Here is a 26,763-nt window from a genome sequence, read left to right as displayed (position 1 = left end):
AAACTAATCAATCCTCTTCCATTCACTAATGACTTGTAGAACTAGTTGACTCTATCCCTTTTAACCTCTCAATTAATTAATTAATTAATTTAATTAATATTGACTTCCTTTTATTGATTAATCATGACTCAATAGGTAGGTTGAATGAGAGGATATGAAAATGTCAAAGCCATTTAAGTGATCTAATTTTGAAATTTGGTTATTTATAATTGGAGCTTTCTTCTTCTCAACAGATTAAAAACCTATTATAAAGCTTTCAAGCCTACTGTCAATCACTCTTATTTATTTGATAATATACTAAAAAAATATATATTTGATATATTTATTATTAGGCCGTTTTTCATCTGAACTTGATTGAATTTTTTTTTTATTTTGTTGGTTTTATTATTATAAAAGTCTTTAATAATCTTTAATAATAAATTAACTTTATAATTTTAAAATAATAAATTCAAATTTGGTTATTTTAATGGCATCTGATGACTAATTCAATATTTCATTATTTTGAAATTTTTATAATCATATGTCAAATTGATTATCAAAATATTTTTTCAATGGCTTTGAAATTGTATTTTAAGTAAAATTTTATTTATTTTTTTTTTTTTTATATCGGAGGGGGAATTTTTAACATTCCAACAATGGGGCGTAAAGAAGTTATGGACAAACTACGACTTTCAGAAGAACCAATGGAATTTTGCTAATCAGATTGATTTAATTGGGGTTGGGTGGCCTCACTGTGCACGAACCTCTTCTGATTATGGCCTAGTTTAACAGGTCTTAACTTGATTGGGGTTTAGCCACTTGGGCTTCAATAATTTGTTTTTATTATTATCCAATATTGCTATCGAAAGATTAGGAAATATACTGAGTATATATATACTATCTCTCACAATTATTAGGATTTATTTTTCGTATTATAAGAGATACATTTTTCTGTAAGAGAGAGAACACTACTTTTATATACACCGAGAGTATTTTATAATCTTACTATTGCCATCTAAAACTTTATTTTATCCAATTAAATCATTTAACTTTTATTTATTTCTTTCTTTATTTAATTTAATCCTTTGCTTAATTACAGAACCATTAACTTGATGTGGTACAATTGTTAACTTTGTTAAAGGACTTGACTAAATGAGATACACAAATTGAAGAACTTGATTGCATATTTCCACAAATTTGAGAATCATACTATAAATATTGCAAATTTAGGAGTATATATATGTATTGGTAACTCAAAACTCAAATAATTTAATCTACTTGATCAAGAAAATAATATCCCCCATTTCAGCCATTGTACAATTTTGCAAAACCTGTAACTCAATCTAGCAGTGATGAGGTTCCCAAGTACAAAACTACATATTGAATGCCATTATTGAAATAACAAAAGTCACAATGAATTTCAGTGACCTTTCATGAGACATGCAAGACCCTGACTTTTTTGGACCAACAAGCTTTGGGGCAGCCACAGGAATCTGATTAGGGTCGCCCACTGGAGGGGCTCTTGGTGCTGGTGATGATGGGGCTCGTGGTGTGGTCACAACCGCTGGAGTCCTAGTGGCGTTAGAACAGCCTGTAGGTACTGTATTCTTGGTGATAGGAGACAACACCCCATCAATGCCATGGCATCGGATGGAAGAGCCTGCAGTGCATATATTTGGGCTAATGATTTTGACATTGTTGAGAAAGAAACTCCTCCTGCCCCTGTTGTCAATGTTAAGGATGTATTCAGGTTCAGAACTTGGAATGGTAGAACCTGATGGGATATGTTGAAGGTGATCAAAAAGCAATGGTGAGGGAATTGAATGTCGAAGCAGAAAATCAGAAACAGAATCCTGAGGAATGCTGGTTTTCGACAGGATTCTGTCATTGGGCATCAAGAAAGTAACATTCCCGAGAATTGCATGATCAAGAGGGGACATGTTGATGAGGGTGATAAATGTGAAATAATTTGCTGTTGCCATTTCCTCAATGGCTATATCAAGATCATGGGTTTCTGAAGGCATATCTGTAGCTGCTACTGCTGCTGAGATAAGAACCAGGAGAAGCAGCAGTGACAAGGTCGTACAAGGTGCCATGAGGTTTGCTTTCAGGAGAAAGAAACTGAAGCCTGATTAAGAAAACTCCTTTTGAGGTGGTTTAGTGTTTGTTTCATGAAGGGATTGCATTTATTTTCTAATATGAGAGGTTAGCATGGACATGCATCTAAGCTGCTTCAACAACTAATTAAGTTGTTCACACTTCCTGCACGTTTTCAGGTTTTTTGGGGAAATATTTACAAGTGAGAATTCCAGATTTTCTCTGTCAACAACTTCTCTGCCACTCCTCAGTTTCAAGCTTTTTCTATTTTTTCACAAAGGAATGTTGGTTCTAATTATCTCAATGGGAGTTAATATAAAATCTTCAGACTCGCAGTTCCAATCCGAAAATCATTAAATTTTAATATTTATATAACAAAACAAAACACCTTATTACTTCATAATAAAAAATAATAAAAAAATCATCGCAAAAGAAGAAAATATTAAATTCTCACAAAAGAAAAGATATATATTAAAATTTATTTAAAATTAGAGTTAAAAAGACTACAAGAGAGTTTGAAAGAGAGGGAAAATTAGTTTTTGTCTTATAACCCTCAATCATCACCCATAATCAACATCTTAAAATTCATTAGGAATTTAGGCCAAATCATGCTTATCTTTTTGACTTTTGTAGTTTTACTTTTGCTCCATTGCTTAGATCTTCCGTCAATTAGGAGATCGAATTTCTTTTTGAAATCATAATCCTTTAATAGCTTTTGGGCTTTTTTTTTTTTAAAAAATAATAATTGAGTAAATAAATATATGTTTAATTTAGCTTATAAATTAAAAAAATTACTTAAAATAAGTTAAAAATTATAAGTAATTTTATGACTTATTCACATTTTTTAAAACTACACCACTTTTACTAAATAAAAAATTATATTATCCTAATAACTTTTAAAAATATCAATATTATCTTTATTTAAATAACTATAATACTTAATTATATATATTTTTTTAATAATTTAATAAATTAAATTAATTTTAAATATTTTTTAATTAAACACTTAAATTATTTAAAAATTAATTTTAAGTCAATTTATTAAATAATTAATTATTTATTTTTAATCTGACTCATAAATTTAAAAATATATTTTAAGTTAAAAGTTAAAATTAAGTAGCTAAATTAAAGATGTAAAAAATTTACATGAAATGCTATGATTATCCTGGACAAATTTGGCAACAAATAAAATGAAATATGTGGAATTGATATTAGTAGAGAGTTCTTTTTTTTATTTTTTTTAATAATTAAACTAATAAAAAATTTATATTTCAAGAATTGATGTGAAATTTTAAGAGCTAACCTAATTAATAAGAGAATTAATTAATTTAATAATATCAAATTTGTTCGAATTCGAGTCCCAAATAAGCGAATTGTTAAAAAAAAAAAAAAAAGATTTGGATTAGGCCTTCGTTTCAGTTTCTTCAGAGAATAATGAAGTATGCAATGATTCAAGAAGAAGAACATTGAAGTAATGAAACTTTTTAAATTGATGTTCATCTCTCTACATTACAAAAGAATACAATAAGCACATTCCTAATCATCCATGTAAAAATGGAAAACTCATACTAGAATTTCCGCTTCTTGATTCTCTCCATCTTTCTCTAGAACTCATACGAGAAACTGAACATGCCTAGTATGTTCTCCAACATTAAAATTTTCAAGGGAAAAAAAAAAAAATATATATATATATATATATATAAGTTAAAAATCTAATGAAGGAATGTCATTGAACAAATGCAACTCAACAGAAATGAATGGCCTATCAAGGGAACTGGAATGAGCCTCCAATTTGGTCAGTATTAGAGGGTGGATTAATAGCCACCCAAAGGAGTGATATGGTGATTGCGATAAGTCCTGACCACACAAAAACAATGGTCGGTGTTCTTCCTCGTCTTCCCATCAGCCCTTTCGCGAAGGGGTAGAGATGAGCCAAGACCCAGAAACTGAAGAAAACCCCACCTAACAGACGGCTCCACTGCGGTATGACGCTGTATATTGTGCGGCTAACTCCAACAGCTATTGCAATTAAGTTGACCATCATGATCACAATTGGTGGTATCATCAAAGATGTCCATTTGACAAGGTAAAGGTCAGAAAACTCATCATCCACATCATCACCAGCTGATTTTGACGTCAAGGTAAAAGAAATTTCAATTCCTGCAATAACTTTCAGCAACCCCTGAAGCACAGCAGCCAAGTGGGCGCTAGTCCCTCCAATTAACCAAAACTGTTCATTTCTCCACCACTCCTCTAGTGCAATGCCAGACCATTTGATCTCAAGCAAAGCAAGTAAACATAGAGTCAGAGAGATCACAAGCAGGTACACAAGGAAAGTAACATTAAGGGTCTGGACAATGAACTGGCCGGAGAAGAGGGAGAGAGCAGGTAGGAAGCAGTAGACAATCAGAAAGATGGAAGTAAATGGGTAGATACCAACATTGAGATAAGCTATCCTCTGCAGAAATTTCATTCTCGGGCTGGCCAGAAGGGCATTGTTGCGAGAGAAGAAAATCTCAACCGAACCAGTAGCCCACCTGAGGACTTGATGAAGCCTGTCTGTGAGATTGATTGGTGCAGTGCCACGGAAGGCATCACGCTTGGTGACACAATAAACTGATTTCCATCCCCTGTTGTGCATCCTATAACCAGTGACAACATCTTCAGTAACAGACCCATAAATCCACCCAACTCGCTGTCCCCACTCTGTCTTATCTTCGTACCAGCAAGAGATGACACTGACTGCCTCTGCAACAGTTGAAGCATCAAGAAGTTCACGAGGAATGGTAAGGGCACCAGGTGGGCGTCCATTCTTAACAGCTGGGTGATCAGCAAGAGGGCGACCTTGAAACTCTGCCACTGGGATTGAATCAATGAGGAATGTCGAGTTGCCAAACATCTTTGGGAACTGGGAGAGGTTCATCTCTTCATCATCAGAATCACCCATTCTTAATGCCCTGTTCTCTTCTGGGTTGTTTCCAACAGAAGAATGCTTCTTGCGACGGGCAAAGCAGCAGCTGAAGCAACCTGAGTGATGTTCTTTTGCTCGAGGAGGATCAAAGCCATACAGGGCAGTCCTTCTAAAGAGACATCCCGTTCCAACATAAACTGGCCCCATAAGACCATCAAGGGCACGCATATTGACATCAAAGAAAACAGTGTTGTGATTAGCATATCGATCAGAAGGGTCAATACCCTCAAACCTCTGAGGGAACTGAACATAACAGATGCGGTCACCTCCTCGATCCATCATGAAGCACATGCCTTCTCTCATTGCTTGGGAGTTGTAAATGTAATGGTCACAATCAAGGTTGAGAATGAACGGGCCATTAGACATAATGGCTGAGGCTCTAACAAGCGCATTCATGGCCCCTGCCTTCTTGTTGTGATCATAGCCAGGACGTTTCTCGCGAGAAACATAAACGAGTAGTGGCAGACGAATATCAACATCCGTAAAATCCATGATCCTTGTATCATCAGCATTTCCATGCAGTGGTTCATCACTAGGAGGTTTCAACATCACCTGCATCACACAAAGTTGATTATTTGAACTCATGCCATCTGTTTTCATTTAGGAAAAGCCCTACGATGAAACATAATATACTGCAACAAAATGATCTTTTAGTTTATTGCTCTAACGAATTTTTATTTGATTCATTTCATTATGTTCAATTATATTTTGGTTTGAACAACTGGCATAAAACTCAACAAAATTGATACCTGTATTATACCAGCATGGTCACCCCTAGAATGCTCAGAAGCAGGATGCATCCAAGTCCCAGGCCAATGGGTACCATCAGCCATCCATGTAGCTTTTGGAATCTTTACGCTCTCCACAGGTTCATCATCTCTATTCTGTCTTTGAAGTTTCATTGCCTTGATTTCCTCACGAGCATGATAGGCATCAGATCGGCGGCGAATAGAATCAGGTAAGCCATTGATTCGGACCTTGAACTCATCATATTCACGCTTTGCTCTCCTGCGATCCTTGACAAAATCAGGGCGCACTTTGTTCTTATAAGGATCCCTCTTCAAAGTGAAGTAAGACTCTGGATTTCTGGGCTCAATGTCATGTTTACGGCAGAAGGGAACCCAAATGTTAGCAAAACTTGCTGCTTCTGCCATGGCCTCAAATGTTAGAAGCGCACCTCCATCGTCAGAAACATAACAAGAAAGTTTTTCAACAGGGTAATCAGCAGCAAGGATTGACAAAATAGTGTTTGCAGTGACAAGAGGTGGTTCTTTCTCTGGATCTGCAGTAGAGACGAAGACATCTACACCTGGGAGGTCAGATTTACCTGTGGGGTTACTTGGGTTTGGTATTTCAAATTTCTCCTTCAAGACATTAAGATCTGTGGCCCGATTGATTGGGCATAGCTTGGGAAGTTGGTCAAGAAGCCAGGAAAAAGCAAACCATATCTCACAAACAACCGACATTCCCCACAGCCAGATTGCATCATTGTTTTGATGTCTAACTCTCCATGTCAGAAACAAACCAAGGACCACAATCCGAATAAAAATGAGCAGCCTGTAAGAACAGATTAAAAAAAAAACACAAGGCAGTCATCAGCGTAAGATGGAGTGAAGAAATGGCATTCTCTAAACCATAGCTATCATTGCATAACAAAACATAAATAATCTATCAACTTTCTTCACAACAAGCATATAAAATTGCATATAACAGCTATATTTAGGATTTAAGCAATGACATTTTCTTATGCCCTTGTGGTATTCAAGAGGGATATCATATAAATTGATTTCATAACATAAAACAAAATAATACTAATATCAATGATGATGATCATTTGGAAGTAAATTTTTCACAAATCAAATAATCATTGCAAAATATAATAATCACCGGTGCAAAAACATGTTGATGTGTCAGTGTGTGACTATGTAGAACATCTCACATACCACCCAATGTTAATAAACCAATAGGCAGAAAGAATATAAGTTAAATTAGGGGTTCAAATTTCTAAATAAGAGTGAATGCTTTCATAATATTATAAGTATGATGTAGAAGGAGATTGTACCGATATGGGCTGATAACAGCAGCTGGTATCTTTAATTTCCGGGTAAGTGGCCTCCATGGTTTACTCAGCAACTCTTTGGATTCAGCAACATCTTCATCTTTCCCACTGCCAAAACCCCCATCACTTGGCCATATAGCATTCCCATATCCATAAGTCCCCCTTGTTTCAAACAACCACCTATTATGATCAAAATCCCCAGTCTGGCTCCTCATGAGGACTGACTTTGTTGACTTCATCAATGACAACCTCCTTTCCATTTTGGACACTGTTCCAGGTGGAGGGAGTGGAAGGGGCCTCCCATTATCGGCAGCTACTTCATCCAATTCAGTGTTCTTATAAGGTTCCTTACAACCAGGGCAAATTCCACCCCCTGTTTTCACTGCATCTATATAGCAATCTCGGCATATTTTAAAATCACACTCGCAAGGGAGAATATCCACACCACGTTCATCACTCATGACCTTGGCATCACAGCCTGGAATTGAACAAGAGGAACCCTTGGCACCAGCCATCTGGGGATGGCTGGTTTCAGAATCAATCACCTTGTCCATTAGATGAGCCCGTGTGACACTATTAAACCCACCTGTAAAGAGTGAATTAGACACATATTGCTCTTCAACCTTCTGTGAGATAGATGGATCCATGGGTTGGTTATCAGGGGTTGGTGGTATATGCACTGTATAGTTCATGAAATCACTACTCCCAAGTTCGCTATCAAGATCATCCCTGGAGTAGCTGATATAGCGACCTGAAGAAGTTCTTCTTCCAAATGTCACAGTTGGAGGCAGAGGAGGCTTCTGAGAGTCAGCAGCATCCGAGCTGACCGATAAATTTGATCGGCTAAGTTTAAATGATTTTGAAGCCATATTTTATTACTAACACAGAGGTATCTTCAGATCCTGAAATTTCATCATACACAAAAATATAAAAATTAAAACCAGATAGCCCAAATTCTATTAAGATTAAATAGAGAACAATTAAATCAAATGCTTCACGCGTTAACTATAGACCAGAAAATCTATAACCATAATTTCAATGTCTACATCTTACAACACGCAAAAAACAGAGCACAAAATTAATGTTGCCAAAAAGTCATTTCAAAAGGCTTCAAATTCAGTCCAAATCTCTACGCGGTAATAGACCAACTTGCAGAGTAGCGACAGACCATCTACAAACGCTGTTTGGCTTAGGAACAACCAAATTTTGGTCCAAACGACCACTAGAGTAACAACAGACTTAGCTGATTAAATCCTTCTACTTGTCGTTTACTAGAATCTACAAACAATAGTAACATTCAAGACCAAAATATTTTCTTACATTTTCTCCGCAATTAAACAAAATCATCATTGCAAAAACCCCATAATTAGCTGAAATCAGCAGAAAATGAACACATTTCAAAGAACATGAACACATTTCAAAGAACATGAAAGAAACCAAACGCACAACTGACAGATCGTCATGAACGGAACAAACTTAAGAGCAAAATGAAATCAAACTCAAATCCCAAATCCCCACAACAGCATCGTAGTAGTCACTCTGAAAACCCAAGATCCCAAATCGCATTTTATTAGCGCTAAAACTAAAAAGAAAGCCCCTTCAACGGCAGAACATGTGCACCTTTAAGCAAGAAAAGATGGATCCATATTTTCAAACCAATAAACTGCAGATCGTGAACACAGAACTACAGATACGAAAAAGACTTACCTTCTGTTTATAAAACAGGAAAGGATCTTTAAGGAAGAACGGATCCCTTTGTTTGATTCTATCAAAGCTTTAAAAAAGACTAAACGGCAAAACTTGAACCAATCTTTAAAATGAGAAAAAAAAAAAAAACGAATGCTTCAACGTCACCAACTGTCCACAGTTTCTCACATATAGATAAAGAAAAGAAGAAGATTTCTTAGTAGAAAGACCAAGTCGTGAGAGCACAACTACAAGCCACTAACAGGGCATAATGGTGACTAAATAACTTATTTAATACAAAAGCTTTGCTGGGTAAGCGTTGTTATTTTAAATTAAATATAAAAAAGAGAAGGTTCTTGGGTTTGAGGCCAAAGAAGAACATGCAAAAGAATAAAAAGGAAGTGGGTTTATATGGGTCGCCGGCCAGTAACGCAGGACCTGACCGGCTGTATTTTTTTGATGTTTGCTGGGGGTTAGAGAGGAATGGGGGTGGACAAGATGGGGAGAGAGAGAGAGAGAGAGAGAGAGAAGAAAGTTGGAGGACCAAAAAAGAAGGATTTAGGGAAGAAGGGAAGGGTAGTCTTGGGATTTGGCAGAGATGAGGATAATTGATGAGGTGGGTAGTAATGGTAATTAAAGAGTACCCTTTTGCCAGAAATGGTAAGTGTGTGAGTGAGGTGAACGGCAGCAGAGGAACAGAGGAGGAAGAAGAAGCAGACGGTGGAGAGTGTTATTATTATTTTATTTTATAAAAGGTTGAGGATTTTCTTGTCTTTTTGGTGCTCGAGTATTACTATTATTATTTTTTTATTAAGATTTATTTAAGAATAAACAAAGTGTAATTATCACATAACGTGTTAAGGAAACAGCCAAGCACGGCTTTCAGAAAATAAGTAATTGTTTAATACTAATACTAATATTAATACTAATAAGGGTTAATAAGAGTTATTTAGTATAATTGTTAGTGTTGTTGAGAAAATTATTTTTATTTTAAATATATTAATTAAAAATATTAAAATAATTTAAAATTAAATTTAATAAATATTAATTATAAAAATAATAAAATAATTTTTTAATAGTATTTAAAATAATAATTTTTAAAAAATAATTTTAATTCTCTTAATATAATATCAAATAACACTAATACTCTATTTGGATATAAGGAAAAGTAGAAAGAAAGAAAATAAATGATGAAATATGAATTAGAATTAGTATGTTTTTTCATTTAGAAATAAAGAAAAAATAAGAGAATGACGAAAAATAATTTTTATTTTTTTCATGTTATTTTTTTTAATTTAAAGAGAAAATAATAAAAATATAGAATTGTATATTAAAATTATAATATTATTATTTTCTACTATTTATTTTCCTTTCCTTATAAAAAATTTTCCAAACAAAGTATAAGTAATTGGTAATTGATTATTTGTATAGTAATGAAAACATTAATAATTTAAATTTTAATAATTTTATTTTTAAAAATTTCTAAAATATCAAATTGGTAATTTTGAACTAGCAAATGTGAACACAAGAAGGAACCTCACCTGCACGAAGCGTGTTCAGCTTTTGAATGCCAATGGAAAACGACCAGTGGCTAGGGTTTCCGTGTTGACATGGCGATTGCAAAGTTGTTAATTCGCTGTACTCGCTTTGACGTGGCCATCAGAAATGGTAAACCTGGAGAAAATAATTTTAATTTTTAAATTTGCCAAAAGCGAAGATTTCTATACTGCCCTTGTGAATATCGCTTAATTGCAGAATTACCACTTCATTCCAACCGCGGAAAGAGCGGAATGATTATCGAGCGCCTGTCTGTCTCCTTACGTGGCTTTGCTTTTCGTCTCTGAATATTCCTTGGATTGTTTTTTTGGGAAAGCTAAACGCACATTGGACAAAGTGCGTGGACTTCACGAACCAATCGTTTTTGACATTCATTGCTTACAACTTTCAACTACAAGAGGAGAGACGCGCAACTTCCAAGTTAGAGCGTGGTTTTCTCTTAAAAAAGATGGGCGGTCCAGATCATATCATACCATACCCCAAATTAAATTATTTTGACATCCTTAAGATTTAATATTATTAATTACTTTATTCTTAAATATTAATAATTACTATAAATATAATAACAATTATTGATAAAATTATGATAATTTTAATTGAATCTTATAAAGTTTAGTGTTTTATAAGGAAATTGTGTATTAGTTGAATAATTGAATTATTTGGATTTCTTGAAACAAACGCATGGAAGGTGAGAGAGGAAAAGCAAGGAGACGTTAATAAAAAGGTGAGTTTAGTTTAGACTTTAGAGAGCATCACGAGGAGGCGAGGCCCACAAAGACAAAAGCGTATTCAATGGTGAGATTATTGAAGCCCAAACAAATTTCGCTTTCGACGATGTCGTTTGATGCTTGATAATAATTAGCCTCTTGACCTCTTCTTTCAATGACACAAAAAATACCTACCACTTGCCTCTTAGAATTTCACTACGTCCGATTATGACATATTCCACTCCATGTCATGTCGACTTTCCAATTCTCAATGTCAATTGCAATCTCTACCATTTTATTCATTCAACAATGAAAATATGGCAATAATTATTATACATACTAAAAAGGAAAATTATTAATATTGTTATTTGTAATTTAGTTTTAAATTAATATTTTTTAAATAATCGCATGGATATTATAATTTTAATAATAATATATTTTTATTATTAATTTAAAATATATATATCATATTTAATTCATGAAACATTAACAAGTGATGATGTGTCAAGAACATTGGGCAGGGCAATTAGGCGAAGAGGGAGGATTTTGGCACTGCAAGCTTTTCAAATTCAACGCCATCAATCAGGAAGGTACACACAACGCGCCAGTTGCAAAAATGGAGGATTACATTTTTCATTAAATGCATTTAAATTTTCTATAATTGTATTAGTAACTTTAAAAACAAAAATCCCATATTAATGTAATATGTGGGCAGCACGTCCAAGGTTGGTTTGATTTTGTTGGCGCTACGGAGTGTGGAGCCCACTCTTTCCTCTGGATGATGACCGCGTTAGCTCCAAAAAGGAGAAGGTGTTGGCGTGGATGTCTTGATGACCGGAGCACGTGCTCTCTACCGGCTTCCTTCCACACAATTCATGTCTTAAACAACTCATTAATTTTTTTATAAGAACACGCGTTAAACTCTAACCACCCTAACCTTTCCTCCCTAATTTGTTTTTTAATTAAAGAATTATCCGAATTAGTATTTTAATTTATATATATTTTTTAAATTTTAATATATAAAAATAATATAATATTTTAATTTTTTATTAATTATTTTAAATTTTATTTTTATTACTTTTTCTTTTTCAAACCCTTTAATAAAAATTTCATAATAAAAATAATTAAAATCTATTTATATATATTATAGATATAAATATATATAATTAATATATTATAAATTATCTTATAATAATTATTTATTACAATATTAATAAGATAATTAGTAAATAATTTATAACTTACATATAATAAATGATGATACACAGTAATGATATAAAAGAGAATATCACGCATTAGCTACATAACAATACTATAAAAGATAATTTTATGTGTCATACGGGAATAGTCCGCACTAATGCACGTAATTATTAATAATTTTAATTTATATATATTTTTTAATTTTAATATATAAAAAATATAATATTTTAAATTATTTATTAATTATTTCAAATTTTATTTTTACTACATTTATCTCTCAAACTTTTCAATAAAAATTTTGTAATAGAAATAATTAAAATTATATATATATATATATATATATATATATATATATATATATAATCTTATAATAATGACTATTTATTATAATATTAATAAGATAATTATTAAATAATTCATATCATATATATAATAGAGAATACCGCTTAATAATATAGAATATCATGTGCTAGCCAATGATAATACTATAAAAGAAAATGTCACGTGATATTTTATTAGGAATACCTATATAGATTTTGTTGAATAAGTATAAATAAAAGGGTCGATTATAATTTAGTATATAAAATTTAATTAAACTTACCTGTTAGTCTTAGTTTAGTCCCTTAAATTTAATTATGTAAATAAATTAGTTAATTTTTGTTTAATTTACCTTTAATGATAGTAAAAATAATAAAAATACCATTGATTCTTTTTTCAATTTAAAATAATTTAGCGTCTAAAATCCAATGAAACCTATAAAATAACCCCGTAATTTTAAGCTGATATTTAAACAATAAATATAGTTCATAAGATAATATATTTATATATTTTTAAATATATTCTATATGATAAATATAAGTTCAATGTAATAAATATTATAAGTACAATAATAAAGTTATTTCAAAAATAATAAAGTGGTATGGTCTACCACTTGCAAGTTACAAAGCCATATGAGAATTGGGCTTGAGGCAAAGAACTGAACTTGTTTCAAAGCGTAGCAGTGGGCTGGCCATTCACTCATGCAATCTGCGGACTTGGCATTCACAGTGCAAAGGCATAGGTTATATACCGCTTTTATGATGCCAACTTGTGTATTTACTTCCATACTATAACAACTATAAAGAATAAAAGCAAAAGATTATATAACCTCCATATCTGGGTTCATCAAAATGACAATTATTTGGCAAAAAATAGTTAATTTGGAGGGAATTAATCTTATAAATACCTCAGGTTATTCCCTCCATACCAAAAACAATACATAAAGAATCTCTGATATTTTCAACAATGGTGAAAAGGTGTAGTTTGGGTCGCCAAAAGATTGCAATGGAGAAAATTTCAAAGAAAAGTCATCTACAAGTTACCTTCTCTAAACGTCGTGCCGGACTTTTCAAGAAGGCAAGCGAGCTTTGCACCCTCTGTGGGGTTGAAATTGCAATAATAGTTTTCTCCCCAGCTAACAAGGCATTTTCATTTGGCCACCCTGAGGTTGAGTCTATCCTGGAGAGATTTCTTGCAAGAAATCCTCCTCCAACATCAGGTGCACACCAAATTATTGAAGCCCATCGAAATGCTAATGTTCGTGAGCTCAATGCACAATTGACTCACATCCTTAACCAATTGGAGCAGGAAAGAAAGCAAGCAGAAGAATTTAAGCAGATAACAAAATCTAGCCAAAGCCATTGTTGGTGGGAAGCTCCTGTTCATGATCTTGGGTTGCATGAACTAGAAACACTGAGGGATGCATTGGAAGAGCTTAAGAAGAGTGTTACAAAACAAGCCAACAAGATTTTGGTTGAGCCTAAGAATTCTTCACCATTTCTTGCAGCAAATGGTATTGGACATGTTTCAGATTATGAGAGCAAAGTAAATGAGGTTAATTTTGCATCCTCTGCTACTTCTTATGTCAAAAATTTTGGTTATTGAAATGGGGATTGTGAAGAGGGGTTACAGACTAGTACCTCACTAGTAAATTTAATTAATGCCCACTAGTTAATTGTCTTTTTCAATTTTGGATTTAATTACACAAATCCTTGTTCATCATTATTGATTGATATTCTCATCAAGTAATTTTGATTAAATTCCAATATTAGAAAATCTTGTTCTGTTATGTTTGAGATTATGTGTTGATTTAATTATAACCTCATCTTTTTCAAGAAACTGATAAACAGTAATGAATCATTAAAAGAAATGAGTATTGACTTTCCTCTAGCTTTGAGAATCCAACTGTTAAAAGATACTCACTTATGTTGGTATCCACATTATAATTATTGCATTGGCATGCCCTGCATCACTTCTGTGGAAGGTAATATAAAGGTCTTCAACACAGTTTTGCCAGATTCTGAAGGTTGTCTATTAATTCCTATTCGTAAGTGCTCCAAGCAGCTACACAAAACTTCTTCTTTAGCTTATCACCTCTACATTTCTGACTCTAATTTGCATTGCATGCCTAGCAGACTAATGCTTGGAAATTTTGGATAAGAAGCTAATTGTGACTCATAATCTAAAAAGTTTATGTATTTTTATTTTTATTTTTATTAATTTAATAACCCTTCATTATAGATTTATAATTCATCCCTTTCTTCCTTTCGTTTTTTCTTTTTACATTTTTCTCAATGAAAGCATAACCATCAACCCTACCAAGAATAATATCTTTAGTAGTTGGGTTGCATCAGATTGGTAATGGAGCAGTGCAAAGCATTCTCTTACTCCAAGAATAATGTCTTTAGCAGTTCGGTTGCATCACATTGGCAAATATTGACTGTTACTTGATGACCCTCCTCGTCAAATTCATTCTCTTACTCCAAACTAGATTTCTTTAGCATATTTCAAAGGAAATGAGAAACGAAGACCCAATCTACACTTGCCCCACGCTGCATATTAATAGTATAACCATCGCTTCTGAAATTATTCTGTTTAGCAGAAGGGCTATTTCGTTGCAGTTCATTGACTAGTAAAATCTTAAGCTGGCTTTACAAGCTATAAAAGGCACTCGAGTTCTGATAGAAATGCAAGAAATAGAGGTCATAACTATACAAAGCTTAAGTGATCAATCCCTTGAAAAAAATAGTAGAGAAATTCTCAGTAATCTCATGTCCTTTTTCAGCAGATTACTGCATTAATCTTAGAATGGATTACAAGCTTGTAATGGGAGGTATTATAGCTTCTCTATGATATTGGCTTTGTTTTATAGCTTAAAAACAAAGAAGAACAACAGAGCTTTAGTGCAGAACTTCAAAGATGAAAATTTGAAGAGCTGTAGAAAAGAGATATGCCAGCCTCAAACATTTGCAAAGATATTGTTGGGCCTGGTGTGTCTGGTTCTGCTCTTGCATATGCTCTTGGTAAGGTAAACTTTTTTGATATTTGTGGTAAAAAGAGTTTGGCATGAAAGATTACAATAAATTAGCTTAATTCATGCTATTTCTTGAATTTGACTACATGGTTTTGGGTACTTATTGGAGGATGGAAGCCAAGTGCATGTAATAGAGCTCTTTTGATTGAATTCGACTACATTGTTTTGGGCACTTGAATGAGCCAGTTGGTGAACTCCTATAGCCTGGTGGCTATCTGGAGCTGATTGAACTGGGTCTTGAAGGTATGTGAAAATTGTTGAGCGCATAGAATCAATTTTTAAGGTCAACAACTCGCGTATTGTTGAGTATTTTATAATATAATATAATAGATAAAAACAGAAATATCAATATTAAAATAAAATATTAAAGTATACTTTTCAATGAATTTAAAAATATTTATTAAAATTTTGCCCTTTTTTTTTTAACTTCGGTAAAGGGCAGTAGATAAATTTATAGTTTTATCACTTTCCCAAACAAAGCATCAGTGCATAACCCGGCCGTTTTTTATCCGTTGCGGTGGGTTGGACTTTCTGCAAAGCACGCCAAGGCCCCAGTCCCATGTTGCTGGTGGCTACCACCCATATTTGCTAATTTAATACCAAAAATTTGAAATGTAGAATGTTATTTTAATATAAATTATTAATAAATTATAAATTTTTAATAACGCTATTTTTTTTTAATAATAACTCAGTTATAATAGATTTTAAATAATATTATGTTATAAAGCATTTCAAATCCACATAATAAAATACTCTCAACATTTATAAGTTTAATATAAATTTGACACTAATCAATTAAAATAAATCTATAATTTTATCAAATTCCAATCTCAAAAATATGTTAATTGCTCCCTCTCTTGCCATGCCTAGGTCCAGCGTCTAATGCATAACACTTGACCTAGCAAAATCAGATTAGAATCCTCGATCCCTCGATTCCCCCAACCTAGTTAAAAAAACCAAAAAAAAAAAAGAAATCAATCCTCAAATGCTTGATTGACTCTATATATATCATGCAGGAAAATTCTTCCCCAGATTAGGTTCAACATAGACCAAGAGAGAAGATGCCTATTTTGCATGTGGATCGCATAGGTCTCACATGCTTCTCTCTAAGCCTGATAGCTGGTCTAGGAAAGAGCCATCTGCATCGGATAGGTCTCACATGCATTTCCCTTTAAGCCTAATAGCTGGTCTAGGAGAAAAAAAATGCATATCAATATAAGTTGACAAATGGCCTACCATGGACCAAAGTAAGCTACCAGTGAATGTAGTACGTACATGAAAAAACTGTGGCACAACAGTGAATGCAGGAAAGAGATAGAACACGAATACCATTTAACTTCTCAGCACAGTTCAAGAAACAAGTAGCTGATACGTGAATCTGGTTTTTTTTTTTTTTTGGGCACTTCGAAAAATAACTAAAAGGTTTATATCCACACGTGAAAGAATGATTTCAAATAACAGAGATCTTAACCTACACTATATTGGGACCTGTAAAGTTCGCACGTTTACAATCACAAGTACATATGCTCCTAGACTCTTTCACCACACGCTGTGATCTTCGAGTGTGAAGTTTGATATTCACCAATTTACCAGCCATCTGTTTATTGCACAAGAAACATACAATCAAATACCACGTTAACCAGGATTAAAGACAAACATGACTTTTTAAAACAAATTTCAACTGAATTAAATTATAAGTGTTTCATCCTCAATATATATATATAAGTGTTTCAAGATGCCACATCAAGGGATCTTCTCTCAGTATTAACAAATTGAATGGGTGATGAGTGATGACCCACTCACAGTTCCACAGAAATGGAGTTTTGGAAAAACAACGTTCTGCATGCAAAAAAATAGTTCCCCTGGAAAGGTAATATTGTCTGCACCACACAGATTTTTTCAAACACAAATGATATAATGATAAGAAAAGCTTTTGCCACTAAGCAATGAAATTCATTAAACATAAAAAAACAAAAGAAATATTTGATTATCAAACCAAGAGATAATCACCTGCTCAGCTTAATTTCTAGAGAATACTTATTCACACAAATATAGACATACACATACAATGATAATTTAAGTAAAATTTTTGGCAACAGAAAGAGAGTTACAGACCATTCTCCAGACTAAGTCTTCCGGACCCAAGGACTGAGCTGGACTAGAATACAGAAAATGCCTCGAGTACTGAAAGAAATGAGACCAACAAAATCAGTTGTTTTAACCAACAAAATAAAGCAATCAATCAATTGATCTAGTAAAAAATAACTTTTAAAAAAATCTGGCATTCATATAAAACAAAATAGAGTCACATACCTGACCAAGGTTTCTTCGCATTTCCCTTATTTGAGCAGGGCTAATAGCTTTCAAAAATTTCAACAACCACCCTGGTTGCATGGCATTAGAAGAAGAAACAAATAAAGCTATCTGTATTCAAGGATCAAGTGATTGAAGCATCAGTAATCACAAAGTATAGAGTTTTAAGGGAAACCATGTTTGAAGCATCAGTAATCACACATTTTGAATCTATGGCTCAGTAAAATACTTGCACTAACTTAAATGTCAAATTAGATATATTCCAATCTCAGATATGCCAACGAACTCCATACCTCTACTACTAGGTTATGCCTACATTTATTAGAGAAAATTTAGCCTAAACAAAAATAATAAATGTAATCAATGGCCAGAGGTTAAAACTGTCAAAGATGCACACAACAAAATGATGACAATTAAGCTACAGAAATGCATGTGCACCTTTCTATAATCAAGAATCCCTTCAAAAGGTAGCTCCAATTCATCACTAATTATTACAGGGATGCACCCACTGACAATAGCATCAAATAATCTGGCGGATGATGGAGTGTCACCAGCTGGATTTAAGCAAAAGATGGACCTGATGACACAGGAAGCAACTCCACTATTTTAATTAAATTCAGCAATAAAACTACATTGAGAAAAACAGGTCAAAATCCAATGTATTTACTTGCGCATGCCAATCTGGGCTGCTGCTTTCCCTCCCTCCCCAGCTGTCCCTTCCTCTATAACAACACCATCAGCACCACTTAGTTCTGCTACAAGTTTAGCACGTATCTTTCCACCCTAAAGCAGAATGCAGCTAACTAAGCAACAAAACCTTGAAATAAAAAGATGGAGCACTTGCACAAAACGAGAAATGCTACAGCAATCAGATCAACAAATGCAAAGATTAAATGATCAAAGAGGCCCTAAGTCAAGAAACCAAAGGAAAATATTACCAGTATCACTGAATTATTATTACATCACATTCTCAGACAAGTTGGCAAGCCGCACTTCCAGCCTTCATTTATTACCAAAGTAGCTAACCGATTATAATTAACAGAAATATCAGCCTATTAGGGCTAGAAAAGATCATAAATTCCAAAATAAATCCTCGAGAAAATCTATAATTCCAAAATTTTTTTTATCTTTAATCGTTGTTTTCCTTGATTCTTCATTGACTGCAAGGCAAAGGAAAGTTTTTCACTATTTCTGTACCGTGAACATGAAATATTGAAGATAAGAGCCATATTGCCGCTTACGTATCTTGTTCATTAGTCACTAAAAGCATTATATAGCACTCATCATCACCATCAATCCCAATTCCCAACCAACAGAAAGTGAAATATATCTTATTCCACTAACTGCAGCTAGTTTATTCAAGCTACCCCCATCGTGTATGTAAATGCAAACTGATTGATTAATGATTAGCTAAACTCTTACTGCATTTCTTTTAAGCCGCCCACGGAAGAAAAGCAGGGTGTTTCTTTTTGATTCACTTTCTGATAAACACTTGGCATCACACAAATCAACATTGGGGACATACGGAAGAATTAGATCTTTCTCCAAAAACACTTGTCCTGGCTTGTACCTGACATTAAAAATGATGATTAGCAGCTATAATGTCTAACCAACCAGTCAAATGTAGACTCAATTTCCAACTTTAGTAATAAAGTCACCAGTTCCCCGTGGAGTCCATGTCAGGTAGCAACCAAATTGCATTTTTCATATATCTCCGAACAGACTTGAAAGACCAGGGATGATGAACAGGAAGAATGTGATCCCTCCCTCCAGATCGTTTCCATGCAGGCTGATCTGTCACCCACTTCAATGCTTCCTACACCCACAGAAACCAGCGCTTTACATCTTCGGAACGCAGGAGAAAATTCTGAAACATCATATCAGTTTTAAGGATATAAACGGAATCTGAACTTTACAAGCACAAATTACTGGTTTTCAGAACTTCAAGCTGTAAAAAAACATTCAAATATTCAATTTAGTGTGTCCAGATAATCTTAAGCTCCTAATTTAAACTCAATCTCCAACTTAACATCATTGAGGAGCTATTAGCGTCTCAATTAAAGCATGAAACTATTTCATATTTATGTATGAAAAAGGAAAATGAAGCAGGGTAAGTTCATAAGGGGGAAAAAAAACGAGATTACTAATCAAGTAATCCTTGGAGGTGCACTCACACCCTATAAAGAGCCTTGCATTGTTGCTTCTCAAGCAAGAAAAAGCTGATTGTAGTGAAGAAAGGGATATAGAACAAATCTGCTTCCTCCTGCCTACGAACTCTCACTACACTTTTCAAAAGCCTCTCTGATTCTGGAGCTATCAGATCTGCCCAAAGCCAATAATCAATGGAATGCTGCACCCAAATCAAAATTATATATAAATTATCCGATCTTAAAGTATAAAATTAATTACAAAGAAAACAAAACGAATAACAATATTTACACCTGTTCGATTAAACGATGCACGGGGCTGCCATTGGAGGTGAGATTATCAGTCTCTCTATAAGAATTCCTAAACAGCCAAAGCAAATCGTAGGTGAATTTCCTCGGCATCTCATACACGTAAACCCTAATCGGAAACTCAAGAGGATAGTATGGATCCCCGTACGCTCTCTCACTCTCCCTCATAAAAATTTTCTCATCTAATTCTGTCAACTCCTCTTCGGTCACTTGGAGAACCGTAGAGGATCTAGGAGCTTTCTCAGCGAGGAAGTCCTCGAGAGAAGCGAGAAAGGAGGTTTCGGGTTTGAGGGCAAGACTGGGGTTCGGGTATGGGGAGAGGATCCGGGTTTGGGAGGAAGAAAGGGAAAAGAGGAGGAAAAGGAGAGAGATAGCGAGGAAGGAGAGAATAAGGAGGAGAATCGGGGATCTGGATCTTGATGATGGCGAAATGTGAAGTTTACTTGGCATTTTTATGGTTTTTTCTGGCTATGGAGATCAAAGAAATAGTGCTACAGATTTGTTTCCGTGTTTATGGAGAAGCAGCTTATGGCTGTGGAGATTGAAGAAAGAGTTGAGAGAGGAGTGAAGAACTGCAGTTGTATTATACTAATGGGTAAATGGGTAGAGTTACGTATTCATTTTGTTGGGTCTAGAGTTTCGAGTGGATTTAACATGGGCTTGTCCCTTGTCCCTATCTTCCTTTTTTCTGTTTTTTTTTTTTAAGCATCGACGAGCCCAGAAAAAGTAATCAACATGGGTAAATGCCAGACTCGGAAGAAGTAATTCTATCAGGAAGGGAAAAACTTACGCTTATAGTGGATTCAAGGCAAGCATGCAAGTCCCTTCATCCTGAACCAGGTTCGAGCAAAAATTTCCCAAAAAAATATAATCCACAATTCAATCCAAGCGGTATTAGTTGTCAAATATAATGGTCCAAAAATCTAATGAATTAATCGGAAGATGAGGCATAACGAGCATTCACAATTGGACTTAGACAATGACGAGAATAAATTGGATGGCCCCTTCATTTGATCACAGATGCCGGCAAAGAATTTTTTTTTTTTTTTTTTTTTGAAAATGGCAAAGAATTCCATCACTAGTACTACTGATCATGTCATTACGCTATTGCAATGTTTATAAGGACCAAATAACTGAATGTTCGATAAAATAGATGTATACCATGTCAAGCAATTGTATCAATCCAAGATATAAACTACTTACAGAAATTGACAGAAAAATGTAAATGTTATGCAAAAGAAAAATCCACCAGCCCTGTTTATGACGGTTTCAACCATCTTAAAATCAAACTTAATTCATATGGAACACCTAAATGGCCAGATGTCAATGGCCTCTTTCCTAAAAATATGGAATTTTCTGAACTCATCAGCTCAGAAGCTGATGAGATCATCCTTTGAAGATTGCTGTTTCTTTGGGTCCTGTGCACCTTCAGATGTGCCTCCACTTTTCTTACCAAAGATCATTTCATCAAGATCATCCATCATGTCATCATTGCTTCCCCCATGAGTACCCCGTGAACCTGCTGGCTTCCTAATTAAGGCATCTTCTCTTGCATGGACGGGTGATTCATCAGGCTCAACAGCAACAGGAATCATAGCAGGCTCAGGCTCAGAAGAAACAACTGATGGCTTCTTCAACTCTTCATACTTGGAGAGAACTTTCTGAATCTCATCATTCACATTCAAGGCTTCAAAAAGCAGAGCTTCATTATCTCCTGCTGTCTCAATGATTCTCTGCACGGTCGATTGAGATCGACGACACTGCTGAATGAGTGTAGTTGTCAAATCGTCCTGCCAATGGAAAGATCCGTCACTCAGATTTCACAACACTAGATACTTGTTGCTCAGCTATTGCAAAAATTCCCAAACATGAAATACTTCAGTTGATGTTTATTTGAGTCATTCCTGATATTTACATAATTAATAAGCTCTACATTATGAATATTGCTTACCAAGAATAGCAAATTAAATTCATTTCACCACTAAAGATTGTTGCATATCAGAATGCATTTTCCTCCTCTTCTACATATACTCTCAAGGGAACAGGTCCCTCACTTTACCAACAGTAACTATTTGACTAGGCATGATTCTGGTTCAAAAATGATACAGCCCACACTTGCAATCTTGTAGCGAGGCTTTTTGAATTGCATCTATGAGCAAGCCTCAAGTGGTAAGCGCACCCAATATTTTATCCTCAATGACAAATTTGGAGAAATAATAAATCTTTGTGTTAATTCCAAGCTAATATAGACATAATTAGAAAGTTGTAAAAGGCACCAAAGGGAAATAATCTGAATACACAGGTGTAGGAGAAAAACAATGTTATGCCAAACACTAAAGATGCAGAAAATCCACCAAATTAGGGAGGCAAGAAAAGAAAAAGACAAGTATGCCATCTGTGCATACCAACTACATAGCACAAGAAGCATCCTCCAAAATTGCTTCCTTACAGACCCCCAGCCAAATTTCCATCCCAGCTGGTTGGAGCTTCATAAACAAATATGCATAATATTCAAAATATACAGCATAAACAAACATAAGAGCTCAAAGCCATGTGGCAATAAAGCAAAAGATAGTTTACAGAATCCTTTCCTGCGAAATGAACCACCAATTCACAAAGATCTTCCTTTTACTCAAAACACAAGTTGAAATTTTATCTATGGTAGCAGTCAGACAAAAGACAACTACTCTGGAAGAAAACTATTGTTTGAATTCCCAAGACCATACCAGTTGATCTCAAGCAACAATTACTACTTCCTGATGAAGTCCTGATCACTTTGTCTCTTCTCTCTGATGCTCCAATCACCATTACAACCAACAATGCCTAATATTAAATGCTAAACCCTCCTAACTATGAAACACACACATAGCCAGCCAAAGAAGATCACTCTTTTGACATAGCATCCATGCTACTTTTTAAAAAAAAAAAAAAACAAAAAATTCATAGTGTGCAAATAAAATTATAAATCAAACTGCAGGTGGCCTGAGTAATTGGAAAAATAGTTCATGACATGGCATGAGTAATAACTCATTGTTAAAGGTCATAAAACTTCAAAAGATCAACCCAAGAACTAAAAGAAAGTTCTAGCACCTTATTTAATCATTTTAACTTTCTTTAAAAAGCCCTAGATAATCATAACAGCAAAGCATTTATGATAAACAAAATTGAGAGGCACAATGTATGACTTGGCTCTGAACTAATTGAGAAGACCAATTGCACCACTATCCTTCTAATTCCTAAATAAGAACTGAGGCCTAAATACATTACAAGCAAACAATGGAATTTGTTAAGTCAATATAAGATCTTCAGTATCCTGGTCAATTTCAACAAGTGAAAGTGTGGAAAAATGAAAAACAGAAAACATGCAGCTTCATAAAAAAGTTTTAAGCATCTCATATCACAAGCATAACCTAGAGGACCAAATATTATTTTAGAACTAATCCAAACCAGGATATCTACAGTAAAACAAGTAGGAAGTGACAATTTGCAAGATAAAAGTACCTTCAAAACATCATGTTCAGGGGAGGAGGACAACACTGTTGTGAGAAGTTCAATGCTATTTCTTGCCACATCAAATGCTTCCTTTGTTTGTTCAGCCGTAAAGGTTATCACAGGAATATCATGCTGAATCTGCTGTGCAAGACTAGCATCCACTTCAGGTGCTGAAACTGAACGAGGAGGGGTAAAGATGGGTGCCAAACTCTCATTGTCACGACCAGGGAATCGGATTCCCCTCGATCTTAGACTCTTTAATAGAAAAGGCACAAACCCAGAGAAGGGAGAAAAAGAGGAGAGTTCAAGAAGTCATAACTCCGTGTTAGCCAAGAGTATCCAAATTTAACATCTAGTTCTAAAGCAATACCGCACTACACACACACACAGCTCCTCTGCAATTCATTCAGAAATGAGTAATATCATTGCACCTAATGTAATGTCAACAGAGTCAAAGTCAAAAATTCCACAACCAAAAATAGCCATAGTACTTACATTCAACTTTTTTGAGGTAAATTTATAAAACTTGTTGAACAAACTTGAATGAATTTTTTACAGCATGACTCCCTTTTGTTCAATATCCTAGCATTAATATTCAGTGTATTGGACAAAATGCCAAGACTCTCACCTAGAAGAAGGGCTGAAATAACAAATATTGAATACCATCTCATTGTTTTTATGAAACAAAGTAGGAGAGAGAATGCTAAGGCCGGTGGTCTCCACTAAGTTGAAATTTAGACAACTATTTCAAGTATAATCAACACTAATTTTCATTTTAAACAAGCCTAAAGGCAACAAAAAACTGAAACAAAATTTTCCTTTCTTTTCCTCCGATTTTCAGGGAGCCAAACAAGAGAGTGAAAATATTAAAAAGCAAACAGAATGAATACCTTGTATGTCTCTTCATAAACAGGTAAATAGCGCAGCTCACCAGTTGATTCCCCCCATGCTTCAATCAGCATCAAAGCCTTATTACGATTATTAACAACTGTCTGAGGATCATCAATCAGCTTCACCATTTCATCAAGGACCCTCTCAGCTGCAACCTCCGAGAAAGCTTTCTCGCAATTCTTAACACATGTTTCTAGTAACACCAAGGCCAAGTACTGAACCCTAGCATTCTTCATCATGATCCGCTTCTTTATACCACGGATTAATTCAACACTGCTAACCTTTTCATGATTAATCATGTCACAGAGTTCAAGATTCAAGGCCCAATCAGGCTCTTCAAGGGTCTCTGCTGTGGCTTCCTCAACAAGTTTATCAGCCTGGTTTGGACCCTGGAACAGCTCCTTCATTTTGAAGCTCATTGAGCTCATCCCAGCACTCATCTTTCGGCCCACCTCAGCACCTCCAATCTTGAGGCGCTCACCAAATGCGCTTACTTTATCCATCAAATTGTCACTCATCTTCACAGCCTTTCCAAAACCCTAATGGAAAACCTGCTTATCGCTGTCCAAAAAACGCAAGGCCTAACATATGTCAGAACAGAATAATCAAGATGCTACATCTAGTTGTTGAGAAACACATTGGAAAAGTTAGAAATCCAACAAACTACACCAAAATGACAATCCGCTTTGCTTCTCCAAAAGGAATTAGCGTTGAGACAACTCAGCTAACAAATGAAAATCCGTAATCTAAAAACCAAGCTACCAAATTTTTACTTAAAAAAGAAAAATATTTATTTTCAGTAACTCCCATCTTTCCTTCAAACCAAACACCATAACTGAGGAACCAACAATCAAACAATCGCTAAAAAATCAGAATACACAAAGAAAAAGAAACTGATTTCCAATCTCCAAAATTAAATATATATAAAAAAAAAATTAACGGTCTTCTCGACGACCAATATCTGACTAAATCTTCCGTCAGTCCATCTTAGTCTTTGATATTATATAGCAAAAAAATTAAACAAAAAAGAAAAAAAAGTATTATGCATTAGAATTTATTACCTAATTAAAAAAAAAAAAAAACTGTTTTTTCTTTTTTGTCCAGAACAGTATATCATCAGATCGAGCAAACAGAACAACCCCCTAACTAATAACAAAGCATCTGTTCAATTTTTTTTCTCCTAATAAAAACAGAAAATTGAACAAAATTAAGAAGAAAATAAATTACCTTTGAATGAAAGCGTGAGAGAGAGAGAGAGAGAGAGAGAGAGAGAGAGAGAGAGAGAGAGGGGGGCCTATTGTTGCTGAGTCGAGTGGGTAAAGTCTTGATCTTCGTTGGAGTTTCAGGCTCTTCTCTCAAATATATTTGCTAAAGAATTATTTATATATAAAAATTAAAATATTTTGCTTATATATTTCTAATTTCCGCGTAGACTTTTTTCAGTTATTGTGTAGCGGCACCACATCGTAATTCATGAAACTTCACTCTTTACATTTTTACACGCAACCTCGGCAAGTGGGCCCCTGAGTTTATATTTTTTAAGCGCGGAGAAAAGCACCTTATCATAGGAGAGAGCATTTAACCGGTTCGATTCTGAATCAAATCGAATATCAAAAATTAAAAGATTAAATTATTTAAAAATATAAATCAAATCGAATCGATTACTTAAAAAAAATTAAATTGAATTAAATCGAATTGAATTAAATCAAAAAATATTGATTCAGTTCGATTTCGTTGTATTAAACTGAAAATATTAAAATTTTTATTCTTTTAGGCTGGGTTATGCATCTTGAGTAGGATTATACATCTTGAACCTTGAGACTTATTCATCTTGGGTTGAAAATTTATTTGGGTCATTTTACTATTCGGTTTAATCGGTTTTATCGGTTTTAACCCATAAAAAACCGAACCCAACTGATTACCGAATATATTAAAATTTTTAAACTAAATTGAACCGATAAAATTAAAAAATCAAATCGATTAAACCAAAATAACTCTATTTG

At 34.3% G+C, this 26,763-nt stretch overlaps 5 protein-coding genes across 6 annotated transcripts; 1 reads left to right on the top strand and 4 right to left on the bottom strand.

The window, feature by feature from the left end:
• Positions 1-1,195: 1,195 nt before the first annotated feature.
• LOC110658714 (FAS1 domain-containing protein SELMODRAFT_448915) lies at positions 1,196-2,172 on the bottom strand. The gene has a single exon (XM_021816438.2). It carries the CDS (start codon positions 2,073-2,075, stop codon positions 1,353-1,355), a length of 723 nt encoding a protein of 240 aa, XP_021672130.2. The 5' UTR covers positions 2,076-2,172; the 3' UTR covers positions 1,196-1,352.
• A 1,370-nt stretch (positions 2,173-3,542) lies between these two features.
• Positions 3,543-9,495, bottom strand: LOC110641425 (cellulose synthase-like protein D2). The gene is made up of 4 exons (XM_058144307.1): positions 8,814-9,495; positions 7,110-8,008; positions 5,797-6,604; positions 3,543-5,599 (listed from the first exon to the last, which is right to left on the bottom strand). Exons 2-4 carry the CDS (start codon positions 7,973-7,975, stop codon positions 3,842-3,844), a joined length of 3,432 nt encoding a protein of 1,143 aa, XP_058000290.1. The 5' UTR covers positions 7,976-8,008; positions 8,814-9,495; the 3' UTR covers positions 3,543-3,841.
• Positions 9,496-13,351: 3,856 nt separating this feature from the next.
• Positions 13,352-14,534, top strand: LOC110641434 (agamous-like MADS-box protein AGL62). The gene has a single exon (XM_021793141.2). The coding sequence runs from the start codon at positions 13,541-13,543 to the stop codon at positions 14,177-14,179; it is 639 nt and encodes a 212-aa protein (XP_021648833.2). The 5' UTR covers positions 13,352-13,540; the 3' UTR covers positions 14,180-14,534.
• A 2,376-nt stretch (positions 14,535-16,910) lies between these two features.
• LOC110641418 (probable arabinosyltransferase ARAD1) lies at positions 16,911-21,060 on the bottom strand. The gene is made up of 9 exons (XM_021793118.2): positions 20,363-21,060; positions 20,098-20,271; positions 19,580-19,737; positions 19,344-19,491; positions 18,589-18,704; positions 18,360-18,498; positions 17,922-18,032; positions 17,724-17,792; positions 16,911-17,205 (listed from the first exon to the last, which is right to left on the bottom strand). The coding sequence occupies exons 1-9, from the start codon at positions 20,825-20,827 to the stop codon at positions 17,080-17,082; spliced, it is 1,506 nt and encodes a 501-aa protein (XP_021648810.2). The 5' UTR covers positions 20,828-21,060; the 3' UTR covers positions 16,911-17,079.
• A 447-nt stretch (positions 21,061-21,507) lies between these two features.
• Positions 21,508-26,141, bottom strand: LOC110658708 (TOM1-like protein 1). Of its 2 annotated transcripts, none has more exons than XM_021816434.2 (4): positions 25,988-26,141; positions 24,760-25,311; positions 23,879-24,124; positions 21,508-22,167 (listed from the first exon to the last, which is right to left on the bottom strand). In XM_021816434.2, the coding sequence occupies exons 2-4, from the start codon at positions 25,276-25,278 to the stop codon at positions 21,748-21,750; spliced, it is 1,185 nt and encodes a 394-aa protein (XP_021672126.2). In that variant the 5' UTR covers positions 25,279-25,311; positions 25,988-26,141; the 3' UTR covers positions 21,508-21,747. The 2 variants fall into 2 exon arrangements, with proteins under 2 accessions (XP_021672126.2, XP_021672125.2); XM_021816433.2 differs by having other exon boundaries at positions 24,760-25,341; positions 25,988-26,136.
• Between the last annotated feature and the right edge of the window lie 622 nt (positions 26,142-26,763).

The sequence above is a fragment of the Hevea brasiliensis genome, chromosome 3 (assembly GCF_030052815.1).
Source record: "Hevea brasiliensis isolate MT/VB/25A 57/8 chromosome 3, ASM3005281v1, whole genome shotgun sequence".
Taxonomy (NCBI): domain Eukaryota; kingdom Viridiplantae; phylum Streptophyta; class Magnoliopsida; order Malpighiales; family Euphorbiaceae; genus Hevea; species Hevea brasiliensis.
Note: the sequence above shows the minus strand (reverse complement) of the source record. Positions and strands in the feature narration are given on the sequence as shown.